The sequence below is a fragment of the Macrotis lagotis genome, chromosome 3 (genome assembly GCF_037893015.1).
Source record: "Macrotis lagotis isolate mMagLag1 chromosome 3, bilby.v1.9.chrom.fasta, whole genome shotgun sequence".
NCBI lineage: Eukaryota > Metazoa > Chordata > Mammalia > Peramelemorphia > Peramelidae > Macrotis > Macrotis lagotis.
The window spans coordinates 161,980,356-162,005,651 of record NC_133660.1 but is presented as its reverse complement, the minus strand read 5'-3'; the positions used below and the strand labels follow the sequence as shown (position 1 = coordinate 162,005,651).

The following is a 25,296-nucleotide window of genomic DNA, read 5'->3' as shown; positions in this document are numbered from 1 at the left end:
TTGTAAAAGAAAAAAAAAAGAGAGCAGTGTTGCTGGTTTGTTGAATTGAGTGGACTGAGATGAAAGTTGTAGATAAGGAAGAAAGGTTGCGCTTCGTTTTGGAGGTGACGTCACGACAAGCACGTGGGCGGCGCTCAGGCGCCTCATTTCCCCCGGGATCGGGCCTTCTTTCGGATAAGGAGAGTGCGGTGAGCAGAGGCCGGAGACTTGCCGAGGTGCACACAGGGGGTGACTACCCGAGTCAGGACCCGCATTTAGGCCCCCCAAAACCCGGGCTGAGCCCGGATGCTCCGGGCCGGAGCGGACTTCCCGGCCCCGCTAGAGGGCGCTGCGGCCTAGCAGCTTCCGGCCTAGCAGCTTCCGGCCTAGCAGCTTCCGGCCCGGGGCCATCGGCGCCATTGCGGGCGGGCGCGGTGCCGCCGCCTCCCCTCCCCCTCCCCCCCGGTAACCAGGCAACGGCGGCGCCTCCACCCCTGCCCGCTCTCCCGCGCCATTTTCAAACTGTTGTCCTTCCTGCTTGGGCTTCCGAGGCGGCGGCCAGAGCTCCGGGGAAGGGCCGCGGACGGCGAGGTAGGCAGGCCCGGGCCGCGGCGGCGGGGAGGTGGGAGCGGGCCCCGGCGCCGCCTGCGCTCGGCCGAGGCTCCGCCCCTCCCCCCGGGGCTCGGCCCGCCGGCCTTTACTGACGCTAGTGGCCCATTGTGTGCCAGGCGCCGTGCCGGGGGCGCCCGTGCCAAGGCGGGGTCCGGCTGCCCTCGGCGAGCTCGCGGGCAAATGGGACAGATTACAACCCCACCCTTTTTTTTTTTCCCCTTTAGGAAGAGAGCGTGTGCTTGCTGCCCCGGGCTTGCTGGGGAAGCCTCTGGACTGCTCTCACCAGATTGAGTCAGCAAGCACGGAGTACTACCGCAGAACTGAGAACAGTTCCTGCCCTCGGGGACCTTAGTTTAGTGGGTGACTTTTAGGGGTTTTTTAGTTTTTGCAAAGCAATGGGGTTAAGTGGCTTGCCCAAATCCGCACAGCTGGGTCATTACTAAATGTCTGAGGCCGGATTTGGACTTCAGGGCCGGTGCTCTATCCACTGCACCCCCAAGTGGGTGATTTTTTAAATGCTTTAGATAAAATACATAGAATTGCTTATGTTTCTTCCTTAAGGATATGATTTCTCTCTCATCACATTCAATTAGGATCAATGTATGCTCTGGAAACAATGTCAAGACTGGCAAATTGCCTCCTGTGGGGTGGGGGGGGTGGGGGGAGGGAAGTTTGTTTTTGATTTTTTTTTTGCTAGGCAATGGCTTGTGGCTTGCCCTAGGCCACACAGCTAGGTCATTATTAAGTGTCTGAGGTCGGATTTGAAGTCAGGTCCTTCTGACTCCAGGGCCAGTGCTCTATCCACTATGCCACCTAGCTGTCCCCAATACATAGACTTGCAAAGGAGACCAATTATATTGAAATAGTACCAAAATATGGAAAAAAACATTTTTTTCCCTGTGTTTTGCTAGGTGATGGGGTTAAGTGACTTGCCCAGGGTCACCCAGGTTAGTAATTATTAAGTGTCTGAGGTCAAATTTGAACTCTAGTCCTCCAGATTCCAGGGCTGGTGCTCTATCCATTGGGCCACCTAGCTGCCCCTGAAAAAATAATTTAAAAAATAAACACGTGCCCATGGTTTAAATAATTTTATCAATCTCATTCTTTCATTACTCCATGAAATTCCCAAATACTGACATTTAATGCCATCTTCTTTGTTTGTGGATACATAGATTTTATTTTTAGAGTTTTTTTTGCAAGGTAAATAGGGTTAAGTGGCTTGCCCAAGGCCACACAGCTAGGTCATTATTTAAGTGTCTGAGGCTGGATTTGAACTCAGGTACTCCTGACTCCAGGGCCAGTGCTCTATCCACTGTGCAACCTAGCCACCCCTTTTTTTATTTCTTTTATAAAGATTTTATTTCTTTTGAGTTTTACAATTTTCCCCCGATCTCACTTCCCTCCCTGCACCCCCCACAGAAGGCAATTTGACCGTCTTTACATTGTTTCCATGGTATAAATTGATCCAAACTGAATGTGATGAGAGAGAAATCATCCTTAAGGAAGAAACATAAAATATAAGAGATAGCAAGATCAGAAAATAAGACATCAGTTTTCTTTCTAAATTACTGATGGTATTCTCCATTGCAGAGAGCCCCAAATTGTCCCGATTGTTGCACCTATGGAATGATCAAGTCCATCAAGGTTGATCATCTGCCCCCATTTTGCTGTTAGGGTGTATAATAAAACTTCTTTTTTTTTTCAATGAGTTGGTATTTCCCCACCACCACCACAGAACGTCAAATCAGCAAGGATTTATTAAGGGCCTATTATGGGCCAGACATCTGCTAAGAGCTAGGGATAAAAAAGAAAGGTCCCCTCACTGAAGGAGCTCACATTCAAATGAGAAGACTATATCTAGTGAGACAAGGAAACAAAACTCTTGTGATTAAAATGCATAGTCAAGCAACATAAATTCCCACTTGGTCTGTGTTTGAAAATGTCTGTTCTTTTCCTTGAAACTGTCATGTGAAGAGGTGGGTTTTGTTGTTGAGTCTTTTTAGTTGGTCCTACTCTTAGTAACCCCATTTGCATAGCATACTTCATAAGTCAAAGTTTTTTTTTCAATGTTATTGGTATTGTATAAATTGTTTGCCTGCTATCAAAAATATTTCCAAAATAGTAATTCAAAAAAGGGATAGTGATTTTATAAGACTGTCCATTGGACATTGGTGGTGGAGCTGTGAACTGTGAGCCCTTTCTGGAGAGCAATTTGAAATTATGCCCAAAGGGCAATAAAAACAAGCATACCCCAAAGGGTATCCAGCAATACCACTACTGGGTCTGTTTCCTAAAGAGATGATGAGAAAGGGTAAAAACATCACTTGCACAAAAATATTCATAGCAGCTCTTTTTGTGGTGGCAAAGAATTAGAAATCAAGTGAATGTCCATCAATTGGGGAATGGTTAAACAAATTGTGGTATATGTAGGTGATGGAATGTTATTGTTCTATTAGAAACCAGGAAGGATGGGAATTCAGAGAAGCCTGAAAAGACTTCCATGAACTGATGCTGAGCAAGATGAGCAGAACCAGAAGAACTTTGTACAGCATAATGCAATATGGGGGTGATGGTCAGCCTTAATGGACTTGCTCATTTCATCAGTGCAATAATCAGGGACAATTTTAGGGTATCTGATGGACAATACCGTCTGTATCCAAAGAAAGAATTGTGGAGTTTAAACAAAGACCAAAGACTATTACTTTCAATTAAAAAGAAGTTATATTATGTATTACATAATTTTGCTATCTCTTATTTTATTTTTTCCTTAAGGATATGATTTTTCTCTCAACACATTGAATTTTGATCAATATATAGCATGGAAATAATGTAAAAACTACCAGACTGCCTTCTGTGGGGGGAGGGAAGGGAGATTGGGGGAAAAATTGTAAAATGAAATGGAAAAAGAAGACAACAGGAAAAAAAAAAGATTGACCCTTCAACAGTGGAACTAGAGGTACTGGTCTCAAATTCTAGCTTTGCTGTTTACTAGCTATGTGACCTTAAGCAAGTCACAGTTTTTCTTTGGCTTTATTTTCCTTATCTCAAAAATGAGACTAAATGACATCAAAGCCCTTTCTAACACTAAATTTGATCTTAGGTTCCTGTGAACCAGAGACAGGCTGTCATAGTAGATGAACTTGAAGTCAGGCTACCTAGGCTTTTTTTGGTTCCTGTTTTGCCACTCTGTGATTCAAGATTTACAAAGCACTTTAAGTATATTATCTCATTTGATCATCACAATAATTCTGATGTAATTTAATGTAATGCTCATTTAAAAAATAATAATAAACTGAATAACTACTAGTAAAACAGTTATTCAAACATAGGAAATAAAGTTTAATCTTCCCTAAAGTCTTTATTTTAACAAAATAGACATGAGTAACAAAAAAACCCCAAGTTTTTGTTTTGAATTGTGGAAGCCTTTGAAGTTCTGCTTATTCTGACTTTTTTTTTAAAAAAAACAATAGTAATACAATCTGGTTCTGCTGATCTTTGTACATTTCAAATATAGTGATATTTTCTTGGATGCTTCATATTTAGTAGGTTTTTTCCACTAATATCTTATTTGATCAACTATTGTCCACTTGTTGGACATGTGAATGCTTTCCAATTTTTTACTTTTGTAAATGGAAAAACTGAATTTTTTTTTGAATGGATAGGATTGTATGAACTTTGGAGGATCAAATACTAGCAAACTCTGTCCAAAAAGGAAGCCATTATCTCCTCCTCCCAACCTCTCTCTCTCTCCTCTTCCATACTTCCCTTTTTTTGCTATTGAGGGTACCATATTCCTTCCAGGCACATATAAAAATATTGGTTACATTCCTTTAAGCAGAACACCCACAAGTAAGGGCATCTTGCCCTATGTAAAGAGAGGGAGAGGAAGAAGGAAAGAAGGAAGGAAGGAAGTAGGGAGGGAGGAAAGGAGGAAAGAGGATGCTGCTTTGCCCAAATGGAATTGACCAGTTGAATCCACAATGGAGCAGCTCCTACTACTACACTCTGAAGGAGAGAGGGAGACTAATGACTTTGCATAGTACCCCCTCACTTAAATCCAATTACTTGCAAGTCATAGCATCACTTCCATGATGTCCTGGTCCTCTTCAGAAATGAAGGACAAGAAACATTGGTGTCATACTCAAACCTTTACTTTCATTTGCTCCTTATATACCATCTGTTGTCAATGCTTGTCATTTCTGTCTTCATACCACCTCTTAATATATGTCCCCTTTTCTCAGCTCCTACAGACAACTACCCATCTGGGTTCTCAGCACTTAATGTTTGGACCATTGTCATAGGCTTCTGCATTTATTCCTCTTCACCATTCCAGTACCCTCCATTTCACTGCCACAGTCATCATCCTAAAGTCATCACCCACACAGATCAAATATAATATCCTTTGACTTTTAAATTCTTCCTCACACTGGCCCCCTTTTCTCAGTCTTTTTACACTTGACTCTCTAGCATCACAATCCACTGGCTTTCTTGTTTACCCTCCTACAGGATATTCTATATCCTTGCATTGGGCCTTACCTTGACTGCCCCTCATGCCTATAATGCTCTCCTTATCTCAGCTTCCTAGATTCCTCAACTTCCTTCAGGTCTCAGTTAAAATCTTACCTTTTGGAAGCATCTCTCCCTGTCATGCTCAGTGCCAGTTATCCTGGGTTTTCCTCCAGTCTCCTATGAGAATGTGAGCTCCTTGAGGACAGGGGTTTGGGCCTTTATTATATCTCTGTTCCTTGTACTAAATACTTAATTCCATGGTGATTGACTTAGATCACAGTGTGCTTTTGTAATCTACAAATCTAGATAAAAAATAATGAACATTTACCAAGTCATTTGCAAATTCTGAGTTAATAACAGAAAAGTAAAGGGCATCTATTATGTGACAGGCTTCTAAATTCTTAGATTATAAGGATAAGGTTCATTTCTAGTCATTACAGGCATTTTTGTTCTTCAGCACCTGTATCCTGTGAAAGACAGATGCCTTCTGTGAAGGTGACAATATCAGTACTTGACTGTGAAAGGAATCTAGAGAGCCTGTTTTTTAAAAGGCAAGTTGTTTAAAGGAAAGATAACAGAAAAAGTGATGTTGGGAGATGATTGGGTATGGGAAAAGATTGTTGTATCAGGCTGTGATAATGTGGAAAATGATTTGGTGGGTTTGGCCATGCAAATATTGTGTTGCATCAGTTAGCAGAGATCCACTAAGAGTAAGGTGCTATAAAAAAAGAAATTGTCATCAGACAATTTTTTGGATTGGTATCCTGTATCCCAGGGAACATAGTAGTCAGTGTTAAAATAGGAGAGAATGAAAACCTGCAGATATATATAATAAGACTCTTTATATAATGTTATATAATATATAAAATAATTCCATGCATTTAGCAAAAGTTCCAGAAAGTATTATTCTTTTGAAAAGAGAGGTATGATCTAATTGACTTAAGTTCAAATTAACATCAGGTGGAATTGTTTTCTATGAACAGTTGTTAATATCTTGAATGGAAATATATTGAAATCTTTTACACTTTTTCAGGCCAACAGTTTTTTGATGTGATAAGAGCGATTTTGGAGATAAACAATGAGTACAGCTACAGAAAGAAAATTTATTAACATCAGAAAAAGACTGGATCAGTTGGGATATCGCCAGCCTTTGAGTGTTGATTGTTTACCCTTGGTGGAAAAACTTTTCAGGTACAAAAAAATAATTAAATTTAAAACTTAAATGCCTATGAATTGTGGCCCTAAAGTGCTTTGCTATAAGGACTGTATGCTTCAGTTAACATCTGAAACTCATACTCTCTAAAATTCCAGTTGCATGTGGTTACTAATAACCCATTTCTGTCTTTTCTACTTGATAAATTTTGTATGTTTTTATGTTGTTTCTTGAATGTAAGTGTTAAGAATTTTTCATTTTAGTCATATACATTGTCCATACATCTCTTACTTTAATATGATTTTCGTTGTTGAGTATCATTCTGACTTTGAAGTATTTCTTCTTGAATTCTGTTGTTTTCTTATTTGAGTTCTCTTACTGTATATCTTCAGAGCAGTGTTATCTGAAGAAGAGAAAAAGGAGAGGAGAGGGGAGGGGAGGGCAAGGAGGAAAAAGGGAGGGGGGAAGGGGGGGAAAGAGTTGTGTTGCCCAACTGCTCAATAGTGGTGCAGCTCCTACTCCTCATATAGGTTGTTGCTTGTCTTTAGTTCTCAAAGAGGATCATGACATCAGGGATGTTAGCCATGACAGGCAAGTGAATTGGATTTGAGTGATCCTGCTTTTAAATGTGCTTGTTCGTATGTTGATTGCTTATTTTGCTTATTTAAAGAAGCATAAAACATTGTCAAACCTAACTTATGCCCTGCATCTTTTATTGTGAACATTGCTAGCAAGTCACATAGTGTATAGTTGTATAAATAAGTTAATGTTTTTCACCATGGATGTTTAACCTTTTTTGTGTCATAAACCCCTTTGGGTAGTTTGGGTAAACCTAGAGATTTCTCCAAATGATACTTTTCAATTGATAAAATACCTAGGATGACAAAGGGACCCAATAATTGAAATATAATTGAAAAATCCATATTAAAAAATCAAATTTAGACCCCAGATTAAGGACCTCTTTTATAAAATTTGAATGATACACTTTTTTTTTTTTTTTGCAAGGCAAATGGAGTTAAGTGGCTTGCCCAAGTCCACACAGCTAGGTCATTATTAAGTGTCTGAGGCCGGATCTGAACTCAGGTACTCCTGACTCCAGGGCCAGTGCTCTATCCACTGAGCCACCTAGCCACCCCAATACACTGTTTTTAATATTTATGTTCATTGATAAACAATTCATAATCTATATTTATGAAGAATTTTTTTACAAAAAACTTATTTATTTTATCCTATAATTTCAACATTATTTTCTAGAAAATATTTTGCCCAGATCTGTTAATTCGTAGCTGAATTGAAAGATATTTAATTTCTTTCTTTTCTTGCCCAATCTTTGAAAGTGCTAACAGATTTGCGAAGGAGACAAAAATTTGTCAGTGAGTCGGAAAAAAGGAAGCAAAGCAATTTGGAAAAATCAAGAAAGTAAAACTGTTGCTGAATAGTTATAAGGAGAAAAGTAAGAGGACTTTTGTAAGAATTTGTAAGACTAATGGTGCAGCTTAACCCAACAAAAATGTCAAAAATATATGTGTGGCTGTTTTGTACACATTTTGGAAAATCACTCCAATACCTATAATTATTTTGGTTAGTGTGATTTTTCAAGACTGTTTTGCTGACATGAAACTCTACAGTTTTTAAGAGTTTTAGTAAATATGAAGGCTAAGGTGGAGAGGGAAGGAGAAAAAATTTGAGTAAAACAATTTGTTAGTGAGGAATACAGAGAAGACTAATTTGGCTGAATTATTATTGTTTGTCCTTTGCTTTTGAAGAGGATCATGACATTAGAGATGTGATACCATGGCATGCAAATGAATTGGACTCAAGCAAGGTGGGGCCATGCAACATCACCAGCCTGACTTTCTCCTCCAGAGCTATCTGAGTTCAGTGGCCAGATATGGATCAGGATGACTGAAGATGGCCTTGGATGAAGTGGGAGACATTGGCTTTTTTAAGCTAGGGCCTTTAACAGATCTCAGTTGACTGAGGCAATGCCCTTTCAGTGATTAAAGCTAGATAAGAAAGGAAAGAGGCAAAAAATGCATCCTTGGCCATTTCCATTTGTTCTGATCTATATCTGGCCACTGGACCCAAATGGCTTTGGAAGAGAAAGTGAGGTTGGTGGCTTAGCACAGTACCCTCTCACTCAAATCCAATTCACTTGCATGTCATGGCGTCACATCCCTAATGTCATGGTCCTCTTTGAGAACTAAAGACAAGCAACAACCTATATGAAGAGGAGTAGGAGCTGCCCCACTATTGACCAGTTGGGCAACACAGTTCTTTTTCCCCCCTTCCCCTCCCCTCCCCTCTGCTCTCCTTTTTCTCTTCTTCATTCTTTTTCCTTTTTTTTTTTCCCATGCACACTTGGTATCACACCTTTACCTATAAAAAGAAATGTGCATTTTGATAACTGAAACCTGGCCTGATATCTTGGGGTTTACTGACCTCTTATCACTCTGGCACTAATTGACTGGCCAATAATAGATCCCAGATCAAACTCCACTTGGTCATTGTTTGTCCTGATGGGCTCTGAGGGAATGTAAGAAGAAATTGTTTATATTTTGGCCAGAAACTCTGATGGTCCTCTTCTTCCAGATTAGTTGTTGTGTTATGTTTTTGTTTATTTGTTTTTTGACTAGGTTAAGGAGGGCATTCTTTCCCTCATTTCTTTTTTACCTAGCCTTAATCACTGAATGGGCTGAATTATACCTTGTAGAAAGAGAAATAGGAGATGAAAAAAGATAATTATGGCCTTTGTTGGTATAACCTTCCCTTAGTCACTATACCAGCCTCAGTCAATTAACTGATACCTTCAAGCTCTGTAACTATTGAATGAAGCTAAAAATTTAACAGCATTTATATTTGAAATGGAATTGTTTTCTTTTATTGTTTAAGAAAAGTCTAATTTGGAGGCTTTATTTTAAGATCTATTTATGATGTCTTATTGGAAATTTCATAGTGTTTTTAGTTGTAAAGATTTTATTTTGTTGGGATTGCTACATTGTAAATTCCTTGAAAGTCCTTTTTATCTCTTGTAACAATGTACTTTGATGTACATGTTAATGCTTAATCTATGAATAGAAAGACTACTATTTAGTGGTAGAATACTAACTACAATTTTCATCATAATTTCTGAGTTTTAGTGTTTTAAGTACTCCCAACATGCTTCAGTTCTAATGTTTTAATAGAGTGGTACACAGTTAAAGTTTGTGATTATTTGTCATTTTCATGATTTTGTAGACATTTATATTCCTTGTTTCTTTCCTTCTGCACTGCTTTTTTTCCAGTCTTCCTTTTGGATTTTTACTATCAATAATATACATTTTAAGTTAAGGTTGGAGCTTGAAATGTGTAAATTTTCTTTTATCAGTCTCAATTAAAAGACAAAGTTCCCAGAAGTGAGAGTGAGTGGGGAGAACATTTTTTATTTTAGTTATTAATGACTAGTAGTTATAATGACTACTAACATTCACAACAGTTAAATCAATTTATCCATCAATTTCCCGTTCTCTCTCCCCTACCAGAAATAAAGGGGGGGGACCCCCACAGCCTGTATTGTTGTTTTTTATTGGAGAATTTTAAATAAATGGTTGAATAGACATTTATTTACTTGAATTAATAGGATAATTTTCTTATCAGAATTTTGCTAATATTCAGGTAGAATGGTGTCATGGGGTCCCACATAATGTGATAATATATTTCCTAATTTAAAAACCAAGAAACAATTTAACTTTTAATCTCTTCTCACTATTAAAACATAAGCTTCCAAAAATGCATGCTTACATAAAATTTTATTCTTTATAGCAGAGTATTAAATTGCTTCTCTATAATCTCTAGTGAGCAGTTAATTGAAGAGAATTAAATTCTAATTTGTTAATTTTATATTATCTTGAATTAGTAAATTTGTATCTTTAATACATATATTTTGTTTAAACTTTCTCATCAACTACACTGTCAAATTTAGATATCAAAGTTTTAAGTGAAGGGAAGAAAAATTTTTCATATGCGCTAAGGATCAGGGAGTTTCTATAGTTGTTAGACTTTAAATTCTGGGGATTTGTGTCACATTTGATTTTTGAATTAATATCACTTTCTTTTCACTGCTAAAATTTCTGCATAGTGTTTGTTGTAAATTTAAATTGATGTTTTTAAACAAAAATTTTGACAGTTTCATGAAATCTCTTAATAATTGCAGAAATATTAGGGAATTACCAGTACTTTATGGCATAGCTATCAGAAAGTTTTATAGTATAATTACCTATTTTTATATTTTCTGATGACCTGTAATTTCAGTGACCTTGTTCATACAACAGAAAGTCTTCGGAAAGCAAAACTATTTGCTGGAAAAGCTGAAAAAGAGAGTGCCAATTTTGATTATGTTTTGGAACCTTATAAAAATGAAAATGCTAGACTGATCAGGGAAAATAATGAACTACACCTGGATTTATTGAGGACAAAAGAACAATCAGAAATAAGTATAAAAGGTAATTGAAAATTTGAGATTTAAAAAAATTTTTTCAAAGTTTTATGTTTGAATTTTACTTTTCAATGTATGGAAAGCTTTCTTATACTGAGACTTTTAGTGATAATGTATAAAATCTTATCTTTCCTTTCAGTTCTCCTTTGCCTCTTAGTGAATGGGAACAAAGGATATATAGGCAGGTATTTTCCATCTGTTCATTCTTGTGCTTTGAAAATTTATGTGGATTTGGAATTATGCCCAAAGGGCAATAAAATATGCATATCCTTTGATCCAGCAATACTACTACTACTACTACTACTACTACTACTACTACTACTACTGGTCTATATCCTGAAGAGATCATGAAAAAGGGTAAAAAATCCCACATGCACAAAAAATATTTATGGCAGTTGTTTGTAGTGGCAAAGAATTGGAAATCAAGGGGATGCCCATTGATTGGGATAATGACTGAACAAAGTGTGATATATGTATGTGATGGAACACTAATATTCTATTAGAAACTAGGAGGGATGGGATTTCAGAGAAACATGTAAAGACTTGCATGAACTGATGCTGAGTGAGATGAGCAGAAGAAGAAGAACATTGCACACCTCAATGGCAATGTAGGGTGATAATCAGCTTTGATGGATATACTCACCTCCATCCATGCAAAAATGAGAGACAATTTTAGGGGATCTGTGATGAAGAATCCATCTAAATCCAGAGAAAGAACTGTGGAGTTTAAACAAAGACCAAAGATTGTTATTTTCAATTTTTAAAGAAGTCATCTTATGTATTATATAATTTTGCTATCTCTAATATTTTCCTTCTTCCTTAAGGACATATTTTTTCTCTCAACACATTCAAATTTGATATATGTATATCATGGAAACAAATGTAAAGACTATCAGACTGACTTCTGTTGGGGGATGTCATTCTTAAATATAAAGAATTAACAGAACAATAAATCAAACCTTGATTTATAAAAAAAAAAGGGAAATTTATGCTGTCTGGAAGTAAATATTACCAAAATGCAATTGCTATAGGGAATAATAAAATGCCAATATGTATTGTTTCCTGAAATCATTGTTTCTTAATATTTGCAAGGTAGTAGTAAAAACAGGTCAACATTCATGTATTCTCTAATATTGTTGAACTTTGTTTTGCTTCAGCAGTATCATATCTTTAGAGATATTAGCTAATTGACTGAGGCAGCTATAGTGCTAAGAGGAGGTTATACCAAGAGAGGCTATAATTCTCTCCCTTCACCCTTTAACTCCCTAAAGCAATTATTCCTGATGCCTGTCTTTTTAGAATTTTGTTAGTTATAATAGAAAATAGCATCCATTATGAATCTGATGTAGTTAAAAACATACAAAACATTTAAATTCTCACATTAATATTCTAACATTTCTGTGAAAACAGGGACTAATGGGTTTGATACTTTCTTCTCCAGTACTTTGCTTTATGGAAGAATAGCAAAGGTATGTACTTCTGTTTATTCTTTTAAGAGTGACTCTTGAGAGAGTGTCTTTTCTTCTTTTTTTTAAAGATTTGAAAGTCAAATTAAGGAAAATTGAGAGTGAGATGTCTGACTTGAAGTTTCTCAATAACCAGTATGTTCATAAATTCAAAATGTTGGAGAAGGAGAGCAAAGCCAAGAATGAAAAAATTCAGCAACTTCAAGAAAAGAACCTCCAAGCGGTGGTGCAGACTCCAGGTAGGGCAGACAGATGTTGGCTATGTCATCTTCCTGCTTTAAGTCTTTGCTAACTGCCACCCTTTCTGGTACTGATTGATGTAGTGATTTCTGGTCTTATTATTCACTTTCCATTTTTTAAACAACAGCTTTTTAAAATATCAGATTGAAGTTTTCAGTTGCAGTACATTTTCCTATCTTTATTCTTATTTGATATAAACAAGTTGAAGTTCTGATTGAACACAAACAACTGAATCAGGAATGGTTTACAGAATGGTAACCAATTCTTATTTTTTAACTAAAATTAGTTTTATTTTTTGTGATTTCTGCTGCTTGTTATGACTAGAGTTTCCTAACTCTTTTTTCTTTTTAAACAAAGTGTTTTAAAAAATATTTTTATGGGGCAGCTAAGTTGTGCAGTGAATAGAACACTAGCCCTGGAGTCAGGAGTACCTGAGTTCAAATCCCACCTCAGACACTTAATAATTATCTAGCTGTGTGACCTTGGACAAGTCACTTGACCCCCACTGCTTTGCAAAAACCATATATATGTATGGATGTATATATTTTTGCTATTACCGTTTGCTTTTTATATTACCAGAATTTCTCTCTAGTATCTTAGTGTGAGTTATCTCATTTAACCAGTAATATATTTTTAGAGAAAAAAGAATACAAAAACCCCAGCAAAACTGATCAGTACAAAGGAAAAAAATCTGAAAATATACATAGCAGTGTACTACTATGTAAACCTTCCATTTCTGTAAATAAGTGAGATGGGGTGTTATCTCATTTTTCTTCATTGCTTTTTTCTTCATGCTTGTTTGTAATTTTGCAATGTTCTCTTTTGATCATTTTTTGATTATTTCAATTTGCAATGTTGTATTCAGTCTTATCTATCTATTATTTTCTTGGCACTTCTTTAACTTTAGCCTGTATCAGATCAGGTAAATTTTTCCAGTGTTTCTGTTTTTATCATGTATCTTTTCTTACATTACTGTTAATATTCCATATATCTGTCTTTCCTCACTTGATAGGCATTTACTTTTTTCAAATTATTTTTCAGTCAGTCAATCAATACAACAGATCAGAGTAGTGATCTGCCTCCATATTTAGTTTACTAAAGGGATATTGTTCTTCTAGCTCTATTTTCTTTGTTTTACATCATTCAAATGAGCCTTCCTGTTTTCTTGAATCCTTTATATTGAACTTATCATATCTCCTGGTAAAATATGTTCAAATAGCTCTCATTTGACAGGATAGATATCCTTTGACATTTGTTGAAGTCAGGGGTGCAAGACCCCCTACAAATATGAAAAACCACAAAAAATTCTGGACCCTACCCCAAAGCTTCATTTTTAATAATTCTGATCTTATTTATTTAACTCAAAAAACAAGTAAAACAACTCCTTATAAATAAGTTGCAGGTTCCAAGTGAGAGTGATGAGTTTCTTGTACGCTATTATGCAATCTTCCATAGCTGCTGATAGAGCTGCAGCAAAGAGTTTGTGGATTTCCATTTCCTATGAAAGGCACAAGATTGTAGGAAAAAATCATGTGACAGAGTCTGGATGGTAGAGACAGGAGACTTTCTAAAAGAAAATGTGTTGCTAATAGCTCTTTAACACACTAAAATTTTAAACAAAATATAACTTTATAATTAATTTATATGTGTATACTTATGGTATTAAGTGATAAAAATTAATAATATTCAATATTTATAACTTACTAAATTTTTTTTTTTCGTTTTCTCTACCTACATACGTCATTGCATATATGCCCCAAATATCCAAAAAAATTTCCATTTAATTAATGATGGTCAACCCTCAACCAAAACTGCAAATGTGAAATCCACAAATGTTGAGGGATGGCTTTTGTTTCCAGCTTTTTATTGCTAAAAATTATATTGTTATTACCACTTTTTTTCTTTATTTAATATTTATTCTCATTTTGTACAAATTTTTCTTTACATTAATAAAATATTCTTGTTTAAGAGTAAATGAAATACCCCCTCCCCCATAAATATAGACTTGCTTGAGCGATAAAGGGGAGAGGAAAACATTAAAATAAAAAAAATAATAATAGTAATAATATTAGGTATGGCCAGGTGGCACAATGGATGGAGCACCAGCCCTGGAGCCATGAGTACCCGAGCCCACATCTGGCCCCGCACACCCAACAATCACCCAGCCGTGTGACATGCAAGCTACCCGAACCCCACTGCCCTGCAAAAACCCCCCAAAAAGAAAATAAAAGACCCAAAATGAAATAAAATAGTAATAATAGTAGGGGTGGCTGGGTGGCGGACAGAGCATTGGCCCTTGAGCCAAGAGCACCCAGGTCCAAATCTGGCCTCAGACACCCAAGGATCACCTTGCTATGTGGCCCCAGGCAGGCCACCCCACCCCATTTGCCCTGCCCCCCCCAATAATAATAAAAAATGTGCTTCAGTCTTTGTTCCAACACCAACAACTCTGTCACGGGTGGATTACATTCTTTGTGATAAGTCCATGGCAAAAGTTACTTCCATATTTTTCCACCATTGCTGATCGCAACTCCCTCCTTTCTTATTTCTCCACTACCATGTACTATATTTTCTCTCTCTCCTTTCACTCTGACTCTTCTGTAGGGTCGCTGAGTGGCACAGCAGACAGATCCCTGTCCCTAGGGCCAAGAGGCCCCAAGCCCCCTTACCACCCCTTAGGCCCAGCATCCACCTGGCCCTATGGTCCCAGACAGGCCTTCCAATCCCAGCCCCTTACAAGAAGTAAAAAAGAAAATGTGTTATATCTGACCACTCTCCCTCCATGGTCCATCTTCTCCTGCATCACTCACATCCCCCCCTTCCCCCTGTCCCCCCCCTCTCCTTCTTACTCCAGATGCCTATATATACTCAATGGGGTCATTGAGTATATATGCTGTTTCCTCTCCTAGGCACCTCTGATGAGAGTGAAGATTCCCTCATTTCCCCCTTGCCTTCCCCCCTTCCATATCATTGCAATAGTTCATTGTAATAAAGAAAAATCTTATTATATGAAGTATCTTGGCCTATTCCCCCTCTCCTTTTTCTTTCTCCCATCACATTTCCCTTTTCTGTAGACTCCATTTTTACACCATATTTTATCTTCAAATTCAGCTTTCTCCTGTGCTTCAACTACAAAAGCTCCCTCTACCTGCTCTATTAACTGAAAAGGTTCATATGAGTATTATCAGTGTCATTTTTCTATGCAGGAATACATGCAGTTCATCCTCATTAAGTCCCTCATATTTTCCCCTTCTCCAATCTCTATGCTTCACCTGAGTCCTGTATCTGAAGATCAAACCTTCTGTTCAGCTCTGGCCATTCCAACAAGAACATTTGAAATTCCCCTGGTTCATTGAAAGTCCATCTTTTTCCCTGGAAGAGGACATTCAGCCTTGCTGGGTAGTTGATTCTTGGCTGCATTCTAAGCTCTTTTGCTTCCCGGTATATTATATTCCAAGCCCTGTGAGCTTCTAATGTAGTTGCTGCTAATTCCTGTGTGATCCTGACTGCAGGCTGCTTGTAATATTTTGTCTTTGACTTGGGAGTTCTGGAATTTGGCTATAATATTCCTAGGGGTTGGTTTTTTGGGATCTCTTTCTCAGGGGCATCGGTGGATTCTCTCCATTTCTATTTTGCCCTCTGCTTCTAGAATATCAGGGCAATCTTCCTGTAGTAATTCTTTGAAAATGATGTCAAGGCTCTTTTCCTGATCATGACTTTCAGGTATTCCAGTAATTTTTAAATTATCTTTCCTAAATCTGTTTTCCATATCAGTTGTTTTTTCAATGAGATATTTCACATTTTCTTCTAATTTTTCATTTTTTTGGTTTTGAAGTATTGATTCCTGATTTCTGGTAAATTCATCAATCTCCCTGAATTCTATTCTTTGTCTGAAGGATTTGTTCTCCTCAGAGAGTTTTCTTATCTCTTTTTCCATCTGGCCAATTTTGCTTTTTAAAGCATTCTTCTCCTCAATAACTTTTTGAACTGTTTTATCCATTTGACCTAAGCTGGTTTTTAGCATGCTATTTTCTTCAGCATTTTTTTGGATTTCCTTGGCTAGGCTGCAAAACATTTTCATGTTTTTCCTGCATCTCTCTCCTTTCTTTTCCCAGTTTTTCCTTCTAACTCCCTCATTTGATTTTCAAAATCTTTTTTGAGCTTTGTCATAGCCTGAGCCCAATTTCTGTTTTTCTTGGAGTCTTCAGATGCAGGAGCTTGTGCTTCCTTATCTTCAGACTGAGTATTTTGATCCTTCTTGGGCTTATATGCAAAATATTTCTCAATGGTGTTCCTCTTTTTTCTCTGCTTGCTCATTTTCCCAGGCTGAGCCTGGTTTTGGGGTGCTTCCTGAGCTTTTGGGACACTCCCACAAAGATCTCAGTGTGTGAGGCTCTGTCCTCTCTCCTGGTCTGTGAATGACCATAAGTGCCCCCCTCTGCCACGGGGCTGAGGTGGGGGGGGGGCTGCTGTTCTGTGGGGGGGCCTGGACTGCGATCGGGATCTAAATGTGGTCAGAGCCCCAGAGTCCTGTTCCAGGGGCAGAGGACAGAGCTCTGCAGTCTCTCTCTCTCTCCACTACCCTCCCTATGTTCAGTGGACTCATCCCCTGGGGGCTCCTTCTTCTGTTTCCTGGAACTCTTCTGGTCTTGCTGCTCTCTGTGTGCCCTGAGGGCTGGGCTTCACATGCTCGCTCTGGCAGAGGTCCCCCGCTGTTCCCCCAATTTGTGCCTGGTGCTCCCCTGGGGTGTAGCTCAGGAAACTCCCCGCTGCTGTGAGCCCTGGCTCCCAGCGCCCTGGGGCTGCCTCCGGGAGGCTGAAGTTCTTTTGCTCTGGGGGGCCAACCCTCTGGCAGGCCACCCCTCCAACCCCAGGGAGCAGAGACTTTCTGCTCTTTTCCAGGTTACCTTGAGTGGAACAACTGCTTCATTGGGTCCCTCTGTGCGTTCTGTCTCTCGATAATTTAGTTAGAGTCCTTAGCTTATGAGTTTTATGAGAGAGCGCCTAAGACAGGATCAGTTCTTGTCGCCCTCTTGACTCCGCCCTATTAACACTTTTATAAATACAAGTATCTTCTTCATCTTAACTTCTAAACGATTATAATACTGGCAGTAGACTTTTTGGTACAAATATTAATTACTTTTTTCTTGCATAGTTCTAAATTGTTTTCCAGATTATTTGAACCAATTGCTCCTCTAGCAATGAATTTCCCTGTCTTTTTAAAACAGTGAATTCCTTGTCTGTACCCCTTCAACAATAAGTATGTTCATCCTTTACCATCTTTGCTAGTTTGTGGATGTGAGGTGATTCTAGCTCATCACCTCTTGCCTAGCCTATTGCATTGACCTAATAATTCGTGTCAGTTCCTCAGCTTTGCCTGTTTGATTCCATACTCTACCATGTTCCCAGAATAATTTTTCCCAAGTGCAGATAATGAGTAGGATCAGTAGTCTTTAGTGGTTCTTGATTTTATGATAAAATAAAATTACTTTGTTTTTAAAACCTTTAGAACAAAAAAGGACTCATATCTCCAAAATTATTTTAGAGATATATATATACATATACATATATATATACATATATAGTATATTATTCTAGAATTGAAATGACAAAAAAAAGTTGTAATATGTATTTGTTATGGAATAGTTTTATATTGTAAAAATTGAGGGGTCAAGCTAGATGGCATATATGGATAGAGTACCCATCCTGGAGTCAGAAGTACCTGAATTCAAATTAGACCTCAGACACTTAAAACATATATAGCTGTGTGACCTTACAAAAACTGAAAAAGAAAAAAAAAGAAATGATTAAGAGAATTTTGGAAAACTTGGGAAGACTTCTAAACTAATACAAAGTGATGTGAGAAGTATCAGGAAAACATTGTACAGAGTCATTGCAATGCTCTAATGACAGTCAACTGTGAAAGACTTAAGTAATTGATTAATACAGTGATTTGTCACAGCTCCCAAAGATGTGTGATAAAAAATGATGTCCACTTCCAAAGAGAAGATTACGGTTACAGAGTCAGCTGGTAACGCATGTTCTTCCTTTATTTTCCTTGCTGTTTTTTCATGGGGGAGGGGAGAAACATGGAAAAGGCAGAAATTTATTTTGCATCTTTCATACATTTAACCAAAATCAAGCCTTTAAAACAAGCCCCCAGCCTTGCTTATGTCATTCTATCCATCTCCAGCACAGCTTTGTTCTGTAGCCTCTCCTGATCCATCCCAATGCTAATGCTCACCTTCCCATACCACTTTGTTTTTACTTTGAGTTTATTTTTATTCATTTTCTTAATTCCGTATGTTCATATAGATACTTCGCATTGAATGTAAGCTCCCTAAGAGTAATAGTTGTTTTATTCTTTTCTTGTTGATTGATTGATTTGATGATTGTTACTATAGTGGAGAGTAGGGAGGGGTACTGGCCATTGAAGCAGAGAATGAATTAAAACATTCCTTTTAATATTAAGAATCTCCTCTTGGGGTGGCTAGGTGGCACAGTGGATAAAGCACTGGCCCTGGAGTCAGGAGTACCTGGGTTCAAATCCAGTCTCAGATACTTAATAATTACCTAGAGCTGTGGCCTTGGGCAAACTACTTAACCCCATTTGCCTTGCAAAAACATGGGAAAAAAAAAGAATCTCCTCTTACATCAAAGAATGCTTGCATTAAATTAACACCAAGCAGTTTCCATTTCAGTTCTTTTCAGCAAGTTTCTTTGTTTTTGTTCAGAGACCCACCATCATTTCTAGTCATTCAGTTCATGACCTTGGGGCTCATCCTCAAAATTTTTCATCTTCCCTCCCTGCCCCCCATCTAGAGAGGTACCAAACATTTAATTCTACCTTCATAACATCTCTTTTAAGCATTTCCTTCCTTGTGCTTATACAGCCACCACCCTAGCTTGAACCTTTATCTTCTTTTTGTGTTTTTATTCTCTCTACCTGTCTATTCTCTTAATACCATAGTACCTGAGAAATAATGGTGCTTAACAAATGCTTTTTGAGTTAAATTTAATCAAATGTTGAATGCAGTTTCCCACTTTTTACTATTCCACATTTCATCTCTTTATTCATTCATCATTACCTAATAAATGCTTGTACTTAATTTCTAGTTTCTTGGCTCATTTGACAACTTTTCCAAGTATTGACTGTTTATTAGCTATGTGAAACAGTAGTAAATCACTGAAATTCTTGGAGCTTTAGTTTTTTAAAACTGTAAAATGGGAATAAAATAATTGCCTTCTCTTGTAGAGTTGCAATAAAAGTTAAATGAAGTAATTTGTTTAGGCTTTGTAAAATGTGATGTACTAAATAAATATGATGTAGTACAGTACCATTAATAATATAACCATGCACATTGAGAACTTCATCTTACCTGTGAAAAACACCCTGTTGTAGTAAAATATGAAAACCATTGGTATGTACATGAAATATCAGTTAGACAAACTTAGTGGTTTCCTTTTTATGGAAATCTTTTAGGAATCTATTTTCTTGTAAAAATGGGATTTGTATGAGGGAAATAAAATTTGATCTGTAATAAAGTTAAATCTACAGACTAGAGATGTATTTTTAACAAAAATAAGAATTTTTGAATTGATTTTGAATAATATGATTTTGTTTTTGTTTTTCAAGGTGGCAAGAAGAGAAGTATTCCTTTTAGGCGTCAGCGTATGCAGATTGATCAACCTGTACCCCCATCTGGAATCAGTGCCTATCCAGTTCCTCAGCCAAATGATCCCTATATTGCAGACCTCCTTCAAGTGGCAGATAACAGGTATCTAGAAGAGATTTTTTTTATTTGTTATTTAAATATGATATATTTTATATTTTAACGTTTTTATCAAAACAACTATTCATAATATTATGTTTTTTCCTTAAAACTACTTAAGTTTGGGGGAGCAAGGTGATACAGTAGATAGAACACTGACCCTGGATTCAAGAGGACCTGAGTGCAAATCTGGCCTCAGACACTTAATAATTAACTAGATGTGTGATCTTGGGCAAGTCACTTAACCCCAGTACCTTGCAACAAAACAAAACAAAACAAAAAAAACGACTAAATTTTCATTACCTTGTTTTAATGTAGAAACTTTAGTTGTCATCTCCTTGAGTGATAGATGTCATCTCTACTCACACATTAGAAAAATCTTTGTTGCCTGAAATTTATCTCAATGTTAGCTAGGTAGTATAAAAAAAATTATTAAGAGTAAGGAATAAAATTTGAACTGTTCTTCTTCTTCTTTTTTTAGGTGTTTTTTTTTTTGCAAGGCAAATGGGGTTAAGTGGCTTGCCCAAGGCCACACAGCTAGGTAATTATTAAGTTCTGAGACCGTATTTGAACACCCAGGTACTCCTGACTCCAAGGCCAGTGCTTTATCCACTACGCCACCTAGCCGCCCCTGAACTGATCTTAATAAAAGTAGTTCTTAAAATTACAATTCAGTTTGACAAGTCACACACTATGAAAGAGGAAACTTCCATTTTGTTTGCTTTAATTGTTCCCTTGGTCTCTATTCACACAATCCTGAAAATAGAGATTTAGTGATGATGTTGATTCAGTGTCATCAAAGTAATTTTTCTGTGATAACTTTAGCATAATTCTATTAGAATTTGAATTGTGCAATTTTTGTATACTGGTTTTGTTATTTGTTGTTGTCTTAGTCACAATGTTCATATCAAAATGAGTTAGGATAAATAAGTATGAATATTTCTTTGTGGCTTTATTATATGCTTCCCCCACTTTTATCTCCTTTCATGTGGTCATGTAGTTCCTTATACATTAACTTATACTTTGTTTTATATTAAAAATATTTTTTATTTTTATTTCAGATCAAAGATAGAAGTAAATTTAAGTGTACACGGTTACTCTCCAGTTCTGAATTAGCAGTACTTAGAAACTGTGTGTCATTTACCATTGCAGAGAACCTAATGTCATAAATACAAATCTGATTGCAGATATTCTCCTATTTTGATAAAGTATCTACCTAATCTTCTTGGACTTCTTCCCTTCTATCTTAATTTAATTGATAGCTCTAATATTTATTACCTAATTCTTTTCTAATTCTCTAATTCTAATTCTCTAACTCTGATTTTCTAATTCTTATTACCTAAAGCAATTTTCATGTATGACATGGGAAAATGGCAAATTCCAAACTAAGTGAACATTGTACTGTGGTGGTCTTGATGTGTTCTTAGTGACTTCATTGTGAAAACAGACATGGAAAGAGTCATGAAAATAATGTTGAATCCTAGGTTGAAGCTGAAAGGAGCTTAGAAAACAGTTCCCTCATTTTATAGATGAGGAAATTGAGGCACAGAGAGATGAAATCTTGCCCCTCCCACTTCCTTCATCCCCCCACCCCCTGGGTCACCCAGTTAGGAAGTGACTGAATCAGAATATGTATCCAGTGTTTCTGATTTAGGCCATGTATCCTATTTATTGCTCCAGAATCTATTTGGAAAATAATAAGAAACAGGAACTGAAAGTGACTTTCAAATTTTCTGGTTTTTTCTTCTACTTTTTTTCTTTATTATTTTATTTTTTCCAATTACCATATTTCTCCATGTATAAGAGATGTACCCTTTTTTGAAAAATTTGGGATCTAAAAACTGGTAGAGTCTTATACAATGGTTGTAGATTTTTTTTACTTGCATTTACTGCTTTTTCTCATTTATTGTCTTTGTGCTCATTGTTTTGCATTTGTTGCCAGCTTATTAGATTAGGTTTTGCCATGTTCTGTCCAGAAATGGCTCAGAAAAGATTTTTGTACAGTGCTGAATTCAAGTTCAAAGTGATCTAGTTTGCAAAAGTGAATGGAAATCATGCTGCTGAGTGAAAGTCTGGTCCTCCTCCAACTGAGAAAACAATCCAGGATTGGCTATGGGAAGAAGAAATTCTACTGAAAACATTAGGGCAGAAGAAGGCCATGAGAGGCAAGTCATCAAATTGGCCTGATTTAGAAAGGGAATGGAAGAAATGGATTGAAGGGCAAAGAGCCATTGGAATTCTTGTGTCCACAAAGATGGTTCCCCATGAGGCAAGAATTGCTGAAGAAAAAGAAGATACTGATTTCAAAGGACACATTTGGTGCTTCAGGTTCATGAAAGGGAATAGACTAAGGGTGCATCCATACACCAGGGAGTGCTTGTGGTCAGCCATAGACTAGAGCACAGACAGGAGAGTGGTTTGTCACCAAACACAGATTTGAGGACAAACTAACAGAAGGGAGTTTTTTTTTTTTAATGAAAGATTATAATTATTTTGAGTTAAAAATTTACCCTATTCTTGCTTCCCTCCCCCTACCCCCCATAGAAGGCAGTCTGTTAGTCTTTACATTGTTTTATGGTATGCATTGTTCTAAGTTGAATGTGATGAGAGAGAAAGCATATCCTTAAGGAAGAAAAATAAAGTATAAGAGATAGCAAAATTACATAATAAGTTAACAGTGTTTATTTTTCTAAATTGAAGGTAATAGTCTTTGGTCTTTGTTCAAACCCCACAATTTTTTCTCTGGATACAGATGGTATTCCCCATCTCAGATGGCCCAAAATTGTGCCTGATTGCTGCACTGATGGAATGAGCAAGTCCCTCAAGGATGATGATCACTCCCCTGTTGCTGTTAGGGTATACAATGTTTTTCTGGTTCTGCTCATCTTGTTCAACATCAGTTCATGAAAATCCTTCCATGCTTCCTTGAATTCCCATCCCTCCTGGTTTCTTTTTTTTTTTATTAATATGACTATATATACATTGCTAAGATATTCTTATTTAAGAGTAAACATAATACCCCCTCCTCCACAAAAATATAGAACCTTAAGGGAAATAAAGTAAAAGAAAGAGAAAAAGTTGTGTTTCAGTCTGTGTTCTGATACCATCAGCTCTGTCGTGGGTGGATCACATTCTTTATGGTAAGTCCGTCGCATAAATTACTTGCATATTTTTCCACCATTGCCATTGCTGATTGCAACTCCCTCCTTTCATATTTCTCCACTACCATGTACTATATTTTCTCTCTCTCCTTTCACTCTGACTCTGCTGTAGGGTAGCTGAGTGGTGCAGCAGACAGATCCCCGGCTCTGGGGCCAAGAGGTTGTGAGCCCCCCTACCACCCCTTAGGCCCAGCATCCACCTGGCCCTATGGTCCCGGACAGGCCATCCAATCCCAGCCCCTTGCAAGAAGTAAAAAAGAAAATGTGTTATATCTGACCACTCCCCGCCATGGTCCATCCTCTCCTCCATCACTCACATCACCCCCTTCCCTCTTCCCCCCCCCTTCTTACTCCAGATGCTTATACCCCATTGAGTATATATGCTGTTTCCTCTCTTAGCCACCTCTGATGACAGTGAAGATTCCCTCATTCCCCCTTGCCTTCCCCCCCTTCCATATTATTACAATAGCTCATTGTAATAAAGAAAAATCTTATTATATGAAATATCTTGGCCTATTCCCCCTCTCCTTTTTCTTTCTCCCATTACATTTCCCTTTTTTATGTTGACTCCATTTTTACACCACATTATATCTTCAAACTCAGCTCTCTCCTGTGCTTCATCTATAAAAGCTCCTTATACCTGCTCTATTAAATGAGAAGGTTCATATGAGTATTATCAGTATCATTTTTCTATACAGGAGTACTTGTAGTTCATCATCAATAAGTCCCTCATATTTTCCCCTTCTCCACTCTCTATGCTTCACCTGAGTCCTGTATTTGAAGGTCAAACTCTTTTGCCTTCTGGAATATTATATTCCAAGCTCTACGAGCTTTTAATGTAGTTGCTGCTAATTCCTGTGTGATCCTGACTGCAGCTCTACAACTGCAGCTTCCTGTGTCCTTCTGGCTGCTTATAATATTTTCTCTTTGATTTGGGAGTTTTGAAACTTGGCTATAATATTCCTAGGGGTTGGTTTTTTGGGATCTCTTTTTTGGGGAAAATCGGTGGATTCTCTCCATTTCTATTTTGCCCTCTGCTTCTAAGATATCAGGGCAATTTTACTGTAGTAATTCTTTGAAAATGATGTCAAGGCTCTTTTCCTGATCATGACTTTCAGGTATTCCAATAATTTTTAAATTATCTTTCCTAAATCTGTTTTCCAGATCAGTTGTTTTTTCAATGAGATATTTCACATTTCCTTTTAATTTTTCATTCTTTTGGTTTTGAAGTATTGTGTCCTGATTTCTTGTAAAATCAGCAATCTCCCTCAGTTGTATTCATTGTCTGAAGGATTTGTTTTCCTCAGAGAGCTTTCTTATCTCTTTTTTCCATCTGGCCAATTCTGCTTTTTAAAGCATTCTTCTCCTCAGTAACTTTTTGAACTGTTTTATCCATTTGACTTATGCTGGTTTTTAGCATGTTATTTTCTTCAGCATTTTTTTGGATTTCCTTGACTAAGCTGCTGACTTCATTTTCATGTTTTTCCTGCATCTCTCTCATTTCTTTTCCCAGTTTTTCTTCTATCTCCCTCACTTGATTTTCGAAGTCTTTTTTGAACTCTGTCATAGCCTGAGCCCAATTTCTGTTTTTCTTGGAGTCTTTAGATGCAGGAGCTTGTGCTTCCTCATGTTCAGACTGAGTATTTTGATCCTTCTTGGGCTCATATGCAAAATATTTCTCAATGGTGTTCTTTTTTCTCTGCTTGCTCATTTCCCCAGCCTGTGCTTGGTTTTGGGGTGCTTCTTGAGCTTTTGAGTGTGTGAGGCACTGTCTTCCCTCCTGGTCTGTGAATGATTAGAAGTACACCCCTCTCCATGGGGCTGAGGTGAGGGGGCGGGTCCCTGCTGTTCTGTGGGGGCCTAGACTGCAATCAGGATCTGAATGTGGTCAGAACCCCGGAGTCCTGTTCCAGGGACAGAGGACAGAGCT

At 37.5% G+C, this 25,296-nt stretch overlaps 1 protein-coding gene across 7 annotated transcripts in view; it reads left to right on the top strand.

Moving 5' to 3' along the window:
• Positions 1-436: 436 nt before the first annotated feature.
• CEP135 (centrosomal protein 135) overlaps positions 437-25,296 on the top strand; it is a 145,227-nt gene continuing 120,367 nt past the window's right edge. For 2 of the 7 annotated variants that reach the window (XM_074229388.1, XM_074229383.1), the window contains exons 1-6: positions 437-570; positions 5,558-5,651; positions 6,134-6,291; positions 10,544-10,734; positions 12,265-12,432; positions 20,070-20,211. In XM_074229388.1, coding sequence (XP_074085489.1) covers positions 6,179-6,291; positions 10,544-10,734; positions 12,265-12,432; positions 20,070-20,211 — 614 coding nt within the window. In that variant the 5' untranslated portion in view covers positions 437-570; positions 5,558-5,651; positions 6,134-6,178. Of the gene's footprint in view, positions 571-807; positions 948-1,299; positions 3,548-4,090; positions 5,652-6,133; positions 6,292-10,543; positions 10,735-12,264; positions 12,433-20,069; positions 20,212-22,959; positions 23,062-25,296 lie in introns of those variants that run through there. The other 5 variants (XM_074229386.1, XM_074229385.1, XM_074229387.1 and 2 more) reach the window with 5 other exon arrangements.